At 31.8% G+C, this 17,021-nt stretch overlaps 1 protein-coding gene across 8 annotated transcripts in view; it reads right to left on the bottom strand.

The window, feature by feature from the left end:
• The window catches only part of LOC134696016 (Krueppel-like factor 6), a 54,342-nt gene that overhangs the window by 21,943 nt on the left and 15,378 nt on the right, over positions 1-17,021 (bottom strand). For 2 of the 8 annotated variants that reach the window (XR_010102885.1, XM_063557548.1), the window contains exon 4: positions 5,424-6,155. Coding sequence is in view for 7 of the 8 variants with exons in the window: in XM_063557548.1 (XP_063413618.1) it covers positions 5,424-6,155 (732 nt within the window). In the remaining variant the exon portion in view is untranslated. Of the gene's footprint in view, positions 1-5,423; positions 6,156-7,232; positions 7,327-7,379; positions 7,532-9,494; positions 9,625-11,113; positions 11,147-13,349; positions 13,452-13,946; positions 14,141-17,021 lie in introns of those variants that run through there. The other 6 variants (XM_063557549.1, XM_063557554.1, XM_063557553.1 and 3 more) reach the window with 6 other exon arrangements.

The following is a 17,021-nucleotide window of genomic DNA, read 5'->3' as shown; positions in this document are numbered from 1 at the left end:
CATCTAAAGAGCTCATGTAATCCTGTGAGACAACAACCCAACAACATAAAGTTACCCATCTAGAGGTCAACATAGTTTGTTATCAAACACTGAATATTTTTAGCCAAGACCAGAAAACCTGTAAAAAAATAAATAGAGAACAACAAATATCTGCCTACACCAAATTTCCTGAAGGAAAAGAAATATCTTGTGGGTGGTACATAAAATCAATTGAGGAACTTAATTTCCTGTATACATATCTATATCAAATGACCTTGACCTCTGGAATTCTAATAACAAGATAACTTTAATGTTGCATATGTTCAAATATAAAAAGGATGAAAATCTGTTACATAAAAATACAAATACAAAATTTTTATATTTCTTTTTTTTCTTTTTTCTTCTTGAACTACAAAGTACTGCTAAAGAAATCATTCTCGAGAAGGATAACAAATTTTGACTAAGCAGTTTTCCAAATAACACAACAATTACCTGGTGTTGCCTAAAAATGACTTGGAATTTTTCGCTCAAAAAGTTAAATCTATATGAGGAAACCAACAGTGAAATTTTTTACCAACAACCTGCAATTATTTTCAAAAACCTTCACGGTAAAATTTCATAATTGGCATTGTCATAAAATCACTAAAGGACTTCTCTCTGCCTCTACCATATATTTTAAAATAGATTTCCTGCCTATACAAAACAATGTATTCAATGTCTGACAAATGCTTTTTAAAAGCCATCGCCCTGGGGGTGCATCCCTAGCAGAGGTTTGAATATCTCATTACAAAATTGTGATAATCGGTATATGTACTTTCCAGGCCGTCTTGAGGACTATAATACAATGGTTTAGATTGAGTGCTGTGATAAGGACACTTTATTGTAGCATATCTCCCTATCAGATTACACTAGGTTAACTATTAATGGGCGTGCTAGCTTTGTTCTTGGGAAACAAGCCAGGTGTCACACCCCTTTGGTCTAAGGCCAAGGAAAGTAATTTTTCAAGGCCATGTACGTAAGCAATAATTTAATCTGACGTGAGCCTTGTCATGAACAAATAAATGTTTATAAATTTCCTTGTTCGTAAATTTAAACATTTATATGAATTGAAAGCTCTTTGAATTTAAATGTTAACATTTAATCACTTGATTAGTTTGGCTTTTTATGTGTTATATATTAGGATAGTATAAATCTCTGAACTACGTTTTTTTCCCACACAGTAAAAGTAATGAACAGGAATAACCAAATACATTGGACAGTATAATAGACTAGTTGGTCATCAACCATCCAACCTATGACTTCTTAAACCAAGAATGTGTCCATGCGCATGGTACTGTAAATTCAGAAATTATTGCGTGCATTTATTAATGCGATTTTGTCATTTTAGACTTAAATGCAATTTTAATTATTACGATTTTGAGAAAAATCCTATTTTATTCATATAAACATTTCAAAATGCGAGTTTAAATTATTGCGTTTACAACTCTGTCGCATTTTTCGCAATAATAAAAACCTTGCAATAATTTCTGAATTTACAGTAAATGGATGCCCAACTCTCACTATTTCTATGTTTAGTGGACTGTGAAATTGTGGTCAAAACTCAAATTTGGCATTAAAATTTGAATGATTATATCAAAGGAAGTTTCAAATTGATTGGACTTCAACTTCATCAAAAAATAACTTGACTAAAAACTTTAACCTGAAGCTGAACAATCGAACAAACATGACAAATCAAGGGACAAACAGACCAAAAACATAATGCACCTTGGTGAACATAAAAAATAGATGTAAAATTAAAGACAACAACAAACTACATATTGTCCTAACAAATTGAATTGTAACAGGCACTAGATGTGCTTAGTATTGACGAAAAGATTGTACATTGCATTATTACAAATATTTCATGTACCAGTATATTCAGGACTTTTTCCTAGCCCTAAAAAAGTGTGGAGTAATACATACTTCTGGAGAAGTTTTTTTCAATAGTAATAATTTTTCACAAATATTTCAAGCCGTTCAAACTTATTTTCTACAGGTTATCATTAATGCATTTTTTTGCAATACTATCTCAGTCCTAACTTCTGGACTTTGAAAGTAAACTTCATTGTAAAAGACTCGGACTACTCTTGAAATAAATTTGAATGTTCGTATTGTTATACATTTACTTTTATGCATTGGCTAGAGGTATAGGGGAGGGTTGAGATCTCACAAACATGTTTGACCCCGCCACATATTTGCGCCTGTCCCAAGTCAGGAGCCTCTGGCGTTTGTTAGTCTTGCATTATTTTAAACTTTTAGTTTCTTGTGTACAATTTGGAGTTCAGTATGGCGTTCATTATCACTGAACTAGTATATATATTTGTTTAGGGGCCAGCTGAGGGACGCCTCCGGGTGCTGGAATTTCTCGCTGCATTGAAGACCTGTTGGTAACCTTCTGCTGTTGTCTGCTCTATGGTCAGATTGTTGTCTCTTTGACACATTCCCCATTTCCATTCTCAATTTTAATCATTGGAAAAGACAATAGTTCCACATTTTATCATATTTATTCAGGTATTTATAGTATTTACTGTCAATTATTTATCTTTTGTGGGGCACCAATTTTTGTGAATTTTATGGGTAAAGGGTAAAGTTTTACCCCAGAATCAATAAAAATAAGAAGATGCGAAATGATTGGAAATGTTACATCAATGTTCATTCATTCATGTATATAATGCAGACACACAATTCTTCCTAAATTCACAAAATTTTATCATTATTTCACACCTTTTATTTGGTACATGTACTAACACACTTAATTCAACAACACATACTGTCTGACTTCCTTTCAGCCTTCTTTTCCTGACTCAGGTCAAGTAAGTTCTTTAAAAGTCACTTTTGCACTTATTGAATTTTTGGCAGGAAAAAACACGGATCAAAAGTAAAAACATCTTTTGTACAATGATGTAACACTTACAATAATATTTAAATACACCATAAGTACTTAAACATACATTGACCGATTTAAACATCGGAAGGTGTGAAGGTGTGAAAATTTGAATATGCATATAAATATTTAATATTTTGATGATATGATATTTAAGCATCTGACAAATGAGGCAGAAAATGAACAGGAGGATTGTATGATACTTGTAAAGATCAGTTGTTTGTACCGACGAGAGTCGACATTAAACCACAAACTGTCCTTAATGAACTGGTCTCATACTGAGCTGATGAAAAAAATACCAAGTGAAAGTGTTAATCCAGTACGTCAGCTGTGTACTCTAGCTATAGCTTCCTACAGCTAGCCAGCAAAAACAAAAGAAAGAATCAATTATATATATACACTTTCTTTTTTTCTCTCTGTCATTTGTGAAGAACGTTGGCCTTACTGATTTTAACTCAGAATTTTAATTGAAAGTGGATAACAAAAATAATTACAAAATATTTCTTCAGATAAATGGCCAAATAAACTGGGGTGGGTTGAGTACTAAGAAGAACAGTAAAATAAAGCCCTAAGCATGTCTGTCCTAAATCTAGAACCTAATTTGTGATTTATCCTACTGCATAATATTTTGGTTATTGCTTCGATAATTTTAAAGAACCATTTTAGGTAGATGCTACCAGAACCCTTAAAGGTTGTATACTCTATATAGAGTCTAAGCAATAATAATACCAGGTATCATTCATATCCTTCAAGGCATCAACAATTTCTGAATTAACTATTACTTTATATATTTATGTGGCAATGACCTTGCATACAGAAACTTCAAATTATTTGAGACACTGAGTCTCTCACAGGTTTTGGACATTGGCAGACTCCACAATAATCATACCAAGTATCATAAAGATCCTTCAAAGTATTAAAATGTTCTGATCCTGACACAACATGGTTTATTATTTTTATCTTGATTTAACATGCAGAATATCCAACCTCTGCATGGTGGTGAGCAACTATTATACAAAGTATTATTAACATCCCAGAATGACAGAGAGAGACGGGCACACAGAACAACCAGGCAAAGAGTAAATAAAAATTAAAATTATCTAGTTGCAACAATTCCATGTAGAAATGTAATGTAAAACTTGTGAATGTCTTGTAACCCTTCTTTTAATTGTAGTAAGTGCCACAATATTTCAAAGTTCGCCATGAAATGGTGCCTCATCATATCACTTATTGTATTTTTTACCAAAAACCCGGAGATAAAAAATATTTCTAAGAGATGGAAAGCAAACTCTATTATAATAACAAACAAAATTGAAAATGGAAATTGAAAATTGAAAATGACTAGTTCAAAGAAACAACAACCTGACCAAAGAGCAGAAAACAGCCGAAGACCACCAATGGGTCTTCAATACAGCAAGAAAACAGCACCCGGAGGATTGCTTCAGCTGACTCCTTAACTGTAAACTTATGAACAATCATTCAATACAAGTCTTACCTCTAGTGGCATGGTACTGATCGGTTCCATTCTTTACCCATATAACATACATATGTTTTATTATACATATATGTATATATATATAAGTAACAATTTTTTGTTAACAATGTGATTTTGCATCACATTTTACTTTACCGCCTACTATCCCCATGATCATTTAAAAGATGAGCAGAACAAAGAATCCCTTAAGGTTAATAAAACTACAAGTCATTACTTCGATTTGTAAGTAAAATTTTCCTCTAAACCTTTGTAATTTTGAAAATAAAGGTCTCGTCACCCCCTAACATTTATTTTCTAGTTAATATCTGTCTATCATGCAACCCACCTTATATACACACACACGTGTAAATATACACGTTTCAATATACTTAGCCTTCATTTTCCTCCAAATTGATTACTTTCAGCATAAAATTTGTAATTAAAATCATTTGAAAACATCATTTTCAAAAATCTCACTGTCATTGACTGTATAAATATGTGATTAATTTATCAGCGACAGAATTTTGATTTACAAGGTAAAAACTCAAATCTGCTCATTTCAGACTCAAAGATAGTAAAACATGTCATAAATCTTACAAAGAAAATAAATCTTTATGCCATCATAGTCATATCGAATCAAGTTAGGGAATTAACTCCATGAAATAAGTACTTGGTTGAAGAAGAAAAGACTTCACACAGACTTAGACGTCAGAAAAAAATCACTCTCATAGAAAATTTTGATATCTTCTTGATGCAAAGATTAAGAAATCACAGGTTCCAGAAGTGAATGTAAAGAGAGGGGATGGAGAGCCTTTTTTATTTGACCCTACAATGCAATAAATTTTAATTGATTATTGGCATATGGTACAATCAATCAAGCTGCATTTTATTTAAATAATAATTACCACCCATCAAATTTTAATAGCCTACAAACCTGACGCCCCTTAATATTCAATTCTGGAACAGCCCTAGTCTCAGTCGGGTATCTTTGCATGCTTAGTAACTTTGACTCAATAGAAATATGCCATATATCATAAAAAAAAATACCTTTCCAGGAGCTGGCAAGATCTTGACTAATCTTTTTGTATTGTCTGTCAGGGAGGAATCCCCATTCAGCTGGGCCTGTTTGATTCTTTTCTTTAAAGCAAACATCTGTCCAACAGATTTTGGTCGATCATTACTTCGATTAATATTACTAAATGCTGATCTAATTTGACTAAGTTTAATCAGCTGCAATTGTTTTTGTTGGTCCTCCACCTTCACTGCACCATTTTTAAATGAATTTGAATCCTCATCTTTTAGCACCTGTGATGGGATTGGAGATGGAACTCCAGGGAGATAACTACCACTAGAAGATGACATCGGAGAATCAGGACTTAAATCTGGAGATGAAAAACTCCCTTCTCCATCCTGTGGTTCTAATTTTATATGAAAGTTATTTTTAATCTGTGATGGAGATGATAAATTGACATCGTTATCCCTCATTTCAAACCCATTTTGAAAATTAACTTGTGACATATAATCCTGTTGTCTTTCAGGACTGGGAGGTTCCAATTTCACAGAAATCGGCATATGTGAATCTTTGTACAGCACTTGTTGTCCATGCGAGTCCATAATTTCCCCTAATTTCATTAACTTATACTGAGGTTCTTCCATTGAATTATTGTCTGTGATTGAGTTGTCAAATGACGAATGGTCTGTATTATTATATATGGGACTATGTTGGCGTTTTTGGCTAACTACAGCAGTTGGTAATGTGTCTTCTGTCATGGTATTTACCTGCAAAATAGGAATATAAAGATCTGCTATAAATAAATGTTGATAAATTGGTAATTTCAAAGAAAATAATGCACTACAATTATATACATTTTGGAAGTACAAGTTGAAAAACATTTTTTTTTTTAATTGAACTTTTTCAATCTGCTTATTTTGTTGTTAATATTTTTTTTTTTATATAACTCTTAAAATTTAAAGAATAGTAGTGTTACCCTGGACCTAGTATATTTATATAACACTCCAGATCTACTTAAGCAAGATTCAATCTCCAATTGGTACAGTGGTAATTTTGGAACCCTAAAAAGATTGTACTTTGGTCACACATGTGTAGGAAACATGTTTTGACTTTTTTTTTAACTTTTTTTTCTGATTTCTACTAAATGTCATTCAATCCACCAGATAACTCTTAACTTGAATCCAAAGAAATGCAGTGAATAACATATCTAGATGCAACATTTGCACCTAAAGATTAAACTCTAGAGACAAATAGATTCCGAATATGTAGTTCAGCAAAGAAAAAATGCTTTAAAACATCTTCAATGACACTGGGATTATCTCATACAATTTCACATTTTGATAGATTTTTTATTATCTTCCATAAAAGGGGATGGGGTTTTTGTACACCAAACAAGTTTAAAACAATGACAGTTGCTTGCGCTAAGTGGAAAAGAAAAAGAATGATCTGATAATGGGAAAGCCAGTCAATACTGAACACTGTTATTAAACTTATAAGAGTAATAGGCTTAAAATATAGCTAAATACCCACTTTGAAGTTCACAACATCTTGTCTGAGAAAGAAAAATGCTTTGAATAGTTGAAAGAGAGAAAAGAAAGAAAAGACTAAATAAAGAATATTGCAGATAATAATAAGTACACCATATTACAACACTTACAGGACTTTCATATCCTTAAAATCGGTGAAATATTTGAACAAAGGGAAACAATTACATATGTCAACAACGAAAAAGCCAAGTCACAACTATTATAACCTCACTCTTAAATTTATTTCATTTCTTTTTAAATGTTTAACTCTCCCAACCTTTTATTTCATTGAATGCATTTCTGGTAAGATCAACTTACGATTATAAGTATTATTGTTATAAAAATTCCTTTGTTCAGCAGTGCCCACTTAAAAGATTACCACTGAACTAATATTTTCCACACAAATAAAAACAGTAATAAGAAGACAGTTAAATATAGAAATCAAGAAAAAAGATCAAACTGTACCTTCTGATCGTATTTCAACATTTAATGATGTAATTTTCATGTTAATCAAGTATCCCTTCACTGAAACGATATTATTTTATATTTTGTGTGTAAACATTGAACGTGGGTGTGTAATACATCCTTCCAGGCTCTCAATGTGTACCCTAGACATGACATACACTTATACAATCCATTGCTCAAATTCTAATGAGGTTAAAGATTTTTTGTATTTTTTCAGCTGCTGTAGACATTCTAGCATTGATCCATACTCCCACTGGAAGGAAAATCGATGGTGTTCCACCCACTTGACACACCCCTTTTTATCCAATTTTCTGGATAATGAAGATTGAAGCTGTCCAAGGAAATTGATGTTCCCCAATATTATGATTAAATTGGAAGTAAACAATCAATAAAAAAATCCTGAGGAAAAGACAAGTTAATCTGCTTTTGATGCTGACAAATAAGGCCGGATCATAAATATGTCCTTTCAAAATATTTGTTTATGAGATTTTTATTTTAGAATTATTATCCAGACATTACCAGTTGCGACTGATAAGATTTAATAAGTAATTGCAAAATTAGGAAAAAAACTTGTGGACATCATAGAACTGATTAAAATGTTTTGTTTAATTCAGCACATCTAAAGTGTGAATACTTGCTTAAAATATGAAAGTATAAAGTTTACTTTCACATGGTACCCAGTGACTCTAGCAAAAATAAAGATTGTTGGATTGTACCATGATCTTCTTCCTTTTTTATATGCATAGAAGCAAACCAGAAGACAAAATAAGACTGAATACAAGTATATTCAAAGTGTCACTGACTAAAATCTGATCTTCATTATATAATATGTATGCCAGTCAAGAAGTGCTATGTATTTTTGAGGCTAATGACTTTGGATTGCTTTGAAATGTCATATACCAGAATCTTCATCAAGTGGTTAGAAGAAAGCATCATATGGCAAGCAAAATTAGTCTTGTGATAGGTTATCCATTGTGACAGGTTCTTTCTACTGTGAAGCAAAGAGTAAGATAGGTTACATGTACATTGTATCTGCAAATATAATTTGTATCATTTTTTTTTAATATTGGTGTATGTGTGAGTTCTGGAAAAGTAATTCAACTGAATGTATTAAACTGCCTTAATTGGGTCATAAATTTGGTAAATTACAAGGAACAAGAATGTGTCCACAGTACATGGATGCCCCACTCGCACTATCATTTTCTGTGTTAAGTGAACCGTGAAATTGGGGTAAAAACACTAATTTGGCATTAAAATTAGAAAGATCATATCATAGGGTACATGTGTACTGAGTTTCAAGTTGATTGGACTTCAACTTCATCAAAAAAATACCTTGACCAAAAACTTTAACCTGAAGCGGGACTATGACGAAAGGACAGACAGACAAACTAACGGACGCACAGACCAGAAAACATAATGCCCTCTACTATTGCAGGTGGGGCATAAAAAGGCTATTAAGAGTCTGAAAATAATTTTTTAGACACCCTTTTCAGTGGTTTTTAAATTTTGGTCCATTATTTTAAATCACTTAGAACACAGATAAAATTATCAAAACCTAAAATAATGTTGTTATCTCCCCTTAGTAACTTTTTATAGCAAGCTTGCAATAGATTCAAATACAAAGATTCTACAAGTGTTACATACAAACTGTAGTACATTGTATATCCAAAGTCTTCATTTTTATTATAATATTGCACATTTTAGTAGAAAAATGAGACAGGCTTAGAACCACATAACATCTAAGCTCCTGGGTTTTTTTTTAATTCTGATCACCTTATTTGCATTTTTGAAATTGTGAAAATAAAAATTGTCAAGCCGGCAAATTTGTCTATTGATTTACAATGGCAATAATAAATACATGTTATCATTTCTGAACTTAGTTTGCTAATTGTCTCATGAAAACAAACTGATTTTAGAAGATGTGGTATCTTTGTCAATGCGATAGCATTTAAATTACCTTATGGCACAAAAACATAAAGTCAAATAGCAGTCAATACCATGATAGTTCCCTAACGAATTGGGATAAAAAGTACTAAATAACAAGTAGCTGATCAAAAGAGTATAAAACGCAGACATCAGACAGGGAAGACTAAACAAATTAGTAAAATAACTTACAATTTCTGAAGTCTTAGCAACCATTTCATTCTCCAATATAATATTTATCCTTTGTTATTATTTGTGCAATGTTACAAACCATTATTTCATAAGTACAGATTAGTTTCCGCCTTAAGGCGTTTTCCAAATGGGTGTGTCCTGCTTGTAATTTACATTTAATCTTCTTATATACAGGGTCAAACTTATAAACCCAAAACAGGACAACTTGCCACAGATTTATGTTAACGTTAAATTGTCATATTTTCCTTTAAGCTAAAGAATTAAATACAACATTATTCTAATAAAAGAAGATTATTTTTTGTATCAATGATAGTGACTTGTTTATTTATTTGTAAGTATAAGGTACACTCTTATGATGCCATTTAATGTAATAGTATATCCTGTATTTATCCTGCTTTGACATGAAATAAGGTTATGAAATTGTTGAAAGACACCCTCCTAAATTATTGAAAGCTATAATTTTGCACTATGATACTAGGGTGTAAACCAAATCTGGTTAACTAAAGACTTATTTTGTAAACCATTTTATTTATAAAATAAACATAGACATGCATAAAAGGGGGGGGTCTCCTGTATTTATCCTGCTTTGACATGAAATAAGGTTAAATTGATTAAAGACCCCCTCCTAAATTATTAAAAACTATAATTTTGCACCATGATACAATGTATCAGGGTTGTTTTTTGTCTGCTCTATGATCAGGTTCTTGTCGCTTTGACACATTCCCCATTTCCTTTCTCAATTTTAGATATACACCCATAATCTGGCTAACTAAAGACTTATTTTGAAACCTGTCTATCACAAGCAATTGTCTCAGAAAATATTATTAAGGTATATAGGGGGGGAAATTCTGAGACACAAGTGCCTGTGCTGTCTATTTTATAAAATAAGTATGTCTTGTCTGGTTAACACAGTAACACCCCCATTGGTTGTTTATCATGATTTATTAGGTTTGAATCTGGTTTTGTATCTACAAGTTATTGCAATTTATTTATACATCCTTCCTAACAAGATTTTGCCTGCTTCCTGATCTATAACTTCTTCACTTTTAAATACTGTAAATTTGAAAATGTTTGTATGCATTTATCATTGCAATTATTTTTTAACAACAGAAAAACATGCTAGATTATCTTTAGCTGTTGCAAGAAATGATGAATATCAATAAATAACGATAACAAAATATAAGCTTGTTCTTTTTCTTGTTTTTTGCTATAATTGTATTTCATGTATTTATAAATGACTGTTACTTTTGATTTCATTTTTTTCATGATTACTTAGACTCAGATGCAGTGTTTGAAACAGAGGCTAATGATACCAGAAAATGGAATACATACCAACAAGTGGATTTATGCAAACACATACACATATATATATATATATACATAGACAATTTTATTTTAAAGATTATCATCATTATAAATCAAGAACACTTAACCCATGCCCCTCCCCTATGGATCCACAACTGATTACTTCCTTGATAAAGACTTTATATTGGTAAAACTGTCAGTCTTAAAGCTTGCTTGTTCAGAAAATACTTATATATCATTTGAGAAGATGGGGGTATAATGCAAATGCATTAAATGCAACCCAACTGTAAAATAAGTACTGAAAGATATCATACCTCAAAATAGCCAAACATCTATACTCTATATGAGCAGGAGTCCAGCTAGACAACTTGTGAGTATAATGAACAGACAACATCTGCCATCAACATCTGTTTTACATGACATTTACAACATAAGATGAGCATTGATTAGTCAAAGAGAGTTAAACTATTTTTTAAGTATCATAATTTTTTTTAATGTCATTGATGGATTAGCAAATATACAAAGACTAATATACACTCAGATACAATAAAATTCAGTTGGAATGCACCTATATAACCTTATAATATTGTTACATGTCTGTTCAAAGACCATAAAAACAAAGACTCAAGTTAAATAACAATAAGGAAATATGCTGTTTCTAATTTATATTGGCTGCTGTACTTCCAAGTAGATTTCATACAAAATGAATATGTCATTTAAAAATGCACATGGTACAGGAAGACACAATTGTATGCACTGACAGAAGTAAATTGTTACCAGCCCATCACAAACTGTTAAATCAGCAAATTGATATTCACCAAAAAAATATATCAGTTGCAATAATTTCACACCAATTGTAAAATCATAATCTTTATCAATATAGATATCCAAATCTGACCTTTGATTTAACAATATGATGCATTTAAAAGTCAACATACAAATAAGATGTGGAATTATTGTCCATGAGACAACTCTACGCAAGAGACCAAATGACACAGAAATTGACAACTATAGGACATCACACAGCCTTCAACAAAGAGCAAGGCTTATACAACATAATCAGCTATAAAATGACCCAAAGGGATAAATGTAAAACAATTCAAATAAGAAAATTCTTGTTCTCAATTCTGTACAAACTAATGAACTAAAGAGCATTTAATATGTTACAGTCAGCAACAAATAATAAAGGGCTGCGCTTTAGCGCATGCTACGCCCATTGCTCTTTTAAATTGTCTTTTATGCTTTAAATGAATTTATATGATCAACTAGAAATAGTGTGAGCCCTGTCAAATACCCCCCTTTTTTTAAGCATAATAATTCAAAACACAGAAATGTAAAATCTGAAATTTATAAAAATTGAAAGGGAGCTAACATCAATGATATAAACAATTCACCAAAATTTCATGGACATTGGTGAAAGCCTTTTTGAGTTATTGTCCGAAGTGTTAAAAATCCCCTTTTTTTATGAATAAAGCCCCATAAATCCAAAACTTAAAATCTGAAATTTATAAAAATTGAAAGGGTGCTTACATCAATAGATATAAACAATTCACCAAAGATTCATGGACATTGGTGAAAGCCTTTTTGAGTTCTTGTCCGAAGTGTTGAAAATCCCCCCTTTTTTATGAATAAAGCCCCATAAATCCAAAACTTAAAATCTGATATTAAAAAAAAACGAAAGGGAGCTTACTTCAATAGATATAAACAATTCATTTAAGTTTCATGGAAATTGGTGAAAGTGTTTTTGAGTTATTGTCTGAAGTGTGGACGACAGACGGACAGACGGACGGATGGACAGACGGACAACGGTATACCATAATACGTCCCTTCTAAAAGACAGGCGTATAAAAACCATACTTATTTTTATTTTTTTACAAATTTTTAAATCAATTTTTTTAATTTTTTTAATTAATTTTTATAAATTAACAAAATTATCAGTAAACTTCTCATGATTAGTGATTAAAGATTAATTGAACTAATCTTTGTTGAAATTGATCCCTCTGTGTATACTGGATCATAACTCAATGTTTATGTAAGATATATAATGATTGAAAGACATAGACTGATAATTGTCTGAAATATTTAAAAGCTGGGTAAAACACATATGACTTCGAGTAGCATGTGATTTACTGTTCAATCATTGGACTAACTCAAAAATTTGGAAGAAACTCAAGGAAAAGGTAAAGTCTGGACCACTATCATAAAATTCATATTTATCTACCAAACATTATGAACATTATAAACTGAGTCCATGACAACTTTTTTTGTGAAAATAGAACCAAGTTATAGTACTAAATCTATTCATAAGATTGACAAGGTTTCAAAAAACATTTTCTACTCTCGAAAAACATGAGCACAATATTACTAAATGTTTCAAACTTTTGAAAAACAATTAAAAACAAATCTTTCATGTTTTTTTTAACAATATTTAATGATAATGAAGTGATTACTTTATCAATTATAATTCTTTGAAAAAGTTTACTAAAAAGGAATAAAAACATGTGTGTATATAAATTGATTAAGGTTACTCAAAATATAATACCAACTCACCTTTTAAGAATACATGTATGATTTTCCATGATCTGCAGTTTTCATAGCTCTAAGTAAGTCTTAGTATCAACACCTTCACAAATTCTGTGAAGTTTTTGAATTCTCAACATAATATACTGTTTTTTTTAAATAAAGTAGTTCAAGATTGAAATGTCAAATAGTTTTTTCATGAATAGGTACTTCCACACAGATAATGTAATCTGCTAATTGAACTGAACTTGTTTCTATGAAAACAATACAGGTAGTTTGTAATGTTCTTGCAGTTAGGCATCATCTAATTAAAATACTCAGGCCCCAGTATTTTAGTGGAAAAACTGAGAACTGATAGTTAACTTATAAAGTTAGAAAGAAGCAATATATAGCAGAAAAAAGTGAAAGCCAGCAAGTTTCTTGATTCATATGAAAAAGTTTTATAGCAGAAGTTTAGGCAAAGCCAATGCTTCAGAATATTTTTATGATGCAGTCATGTAAGATTAAATAGGTTTGCAAAACATACATTCAGTTATTAAATAAATACAGATTGGTCATAAAATCTCACAGAATAAACTAATATATTCCTGACAATCTTAAACTTATTACCACAAAATTCTAACATACCCCTGGATTGAAATAATACGGAAAGTTCCATCCTAAATTTCCTTCTTTGTGATATCCGTTCTGTAAATCTATTCCGCTGAATGACATGGTCATAATTCTTACAACTAAATGATCCACACCTTCATTTAGTCAAAATAAAAAATCTTTACCCCACCCTCTCCATAAAGGTTTATAGTTTGTAAAGCTTCTGATGATTTGACAGATGGAATAACGCCCCGCCCCTAGACATACAGGAGTCAAAGGTTGACTATACTAGTCTTAAGCTAGCATCATCTGATAACAAATTAATCTTGTATAATTAAGCGATGATGGACTGCGATACTGGTGTATCATAATAACAGCAGTTTCTTAGCGGTGGTTCAAATGACAATGTTTACATTAAAAGTGTTGGGTGACTGTCCTCCATGTTAACGGTACTAGGCGAAGCGAGAATCCCTGACGCATGTCTCCAACAGGTAAAAGATGAAAGTATTTCTTCTGATTGTTATCTATAGCCAACACCTTCCTATGTTTATACGAGTAATCAAATAAAGATTTCTTCTTCCGTGGACCAAACCCTATCAGTTTCCGATTTTATATTAGAATTAAGCTAAAAATAAATACCCAAATACAGATGAAGATAATCCGCTTGTTTGCCAAAAGTTTATCTGTGGCTAATTATGGAGTTGTAAATACTGTACGATAACAAGGCCAACAGTCACCTGACTTTACCCAACAATCCAATAGTGGAAATCAGTCAACTTTTACAGACTCAGGGATGCTTTAGAGCAAGTCAACTTTTACAGACAAGGGATGCTTTAGAGCTAGTCAACTTTTACAGACTAGGGATGCTTTAGACCTAGTCAACTTTTACAGACTAGGGATGCTTTAGAGCTAGTCAAATTGAACAGACTAGGGATATTTTAGAGCTAGTCAATTTGAACAGACAAGGGATGCTTTAGAGCTAGTCAACTTTTACAGACTAGGGATGCTTTAGAGCTAGTCAACTTTTACAGACTAGGGATGCTTTAGAGCTAGTCAATTTGAACAGACAAGGGATGCTTTAGAGCTGATCAACTTTTACAGACTAGGGATGTTTTAGAGCTAGTCAACTTTTACAGACTAGGGATGCTTTAGAGCTGGTCAACTTTTACAGACTAGGGATGCTTTAGAGCTGGTCAACTTTTACAGACTAGGGATGCTTTAGAGCTAGTCAACTTTTACAGACTAGGGATGCTTTAGAGCTGGTCAACTTTTACAGACTAGGGATACTTTAGAGCTGGTCAACTTTTACAGACTAGGGATGCTTTAGAGCTAGTCAACTTTTACAGACTAGGGATGCTTTAGAGCTGGTCAACTTTTACAGACTAGGGATGCTTAAGAGCTGGTCAACTTTTACAGACAAGGGATGCTTTAGAGCTGGTCAACTTTTACAGGCTAGGGATGCTTTAGAGCTGGTCAACTTTTACAGACTAGGGATGCTTTAGAGCTAGTCAATTTGAACATACATCTGTCTGTTGTACTCTAGAATATTTTTTTGGTACTTAATTTGAGTGTCTCATTGATTATTTCCAACATTTTCTATATCAATGCTCCATTTATTTTCAGTTTTTTTTTTTAGACTATACGGACTTTTAAAGCAGACAAATTGTAGACACCTGTCTTTTGTTGTGGTCTGTATGTTGCCCTCTAGATGTCCTTGGTAAATGTTTAAGTTTTATATGCTGTCTCATTGATGTATGTGCCAAACCTCCTTTTATTCATAAAACATCAAAAATATTATTTTACAACTAGGACAAAGAAAGTACATGACAAAAAATGAATGTACTATTGGCTGACAAAACATGATCAACATTTCGTCTTTTAATGTCACTGATCTTTTTTTATCTACAGTTGATGATCAAAATACTTTAAAATATTACTTATGGAAAAAAAGTTCCTTTTACAAGTGCTGAAAACTTAATTGCACTGAAACAAACAAATATCTTCTGTCTAAATGAAATTTGATCATGCCATGTGCCAGCACTGGTACTTTGAACACTTGAGCACACTTGTTATTTCTTTTTATACAGGCTACTAAAACTACCGTTTCACACCACTTATAGTTTACCAACAATAAGAAAATCGTGCAACGTCCTTGTGTTAAGTAAGTACATGCACTTGCCATCGTGTCCTACATTGTCATTGAATGGAAGAATTGCATCACCTTCTATATATGACAAATATCATGGTGTGGATTTATTGTCTAAATATCACCAATTTCTGATAATTTATTGATGGAAAAATTCTAGTTTTTATTGAATGAAAGAATAACTTCATCATCTTTAGATGACAAAGTTCATGGTGTTAAATAATTCTTTATATATTAATTAAGGATTTCTGAAAGTTTATTGATGAAAAACGTTTAGGTGTTTTTGGCTCTGCGTATATATCATTATGACAATCAATGAATACACAAATATTAACTTGAAAACATCATTGCTGATTATTTTAAAGACTAAAAGCTGCTTTAGTCGGTAAAACTACCAAATTGATACTTTCCCAACTTCTTAATCAGTTCAAAAAAGAAATACGATGAAATGGCTATGGCCTTTTATAGCAGACTATGGGGTATGGGTTTTGCTCATTGTTGAAGGCTGTATGTTGACTTAAAGTTGTAAATTTCTGTGTCATTCGGTCTTTTGTCGCAAGTTTTCTCAATGGCAATCATACCACAAAGTCCAAATGATGATTGAAGTAGGTCAATGTACGGCCTTCAACAATTAGGAAAAGCATACTGCATAGTCAGTGAGATGAACTTATTATCCCATCTATATATTAGTGTACATGTATGTAAACCAATACATAAAAGTACTGCTTACACTTGGCCTAGATCTGTGAAGATTGCATAATTCTAAATCTCCATAACTATTATGTCACCTTACTTTGAGGAGGATGCCAAAATTTTAAGTCTTGAAATGAAGCAGATCTGAGTTTTATTTTCAACATGGATAACCCTGCGCCTTTAACAATTTTTCAATTTGATGTTTATCTTCTTCCTACTATAAAAATTTTGAATATTAGTCATAAATTAATATCTGATAAAAAGTCAATTGC

Source organism: Mytilus trossulus, chromosome 14 (genome assembly GCF_036588685.1).
Source record: "Mytilus trossulus isolate FHL-02 chromosome 14, PNRI_Mtr1.1.1.hap1, whole genome shotgun sequence".
In the NCBI taxonomy this organism is placed as follows: Eukaryota; Metazoa; Mollusca; class Bivalvia; order Mytilida; family Mytilidae; genus Mytilus; species Mytilus trossulus.
Note: the sequence above shows the minus strand (reverse complement) of the source record. Positions and strands in the feature narration are given on the sequence as shown.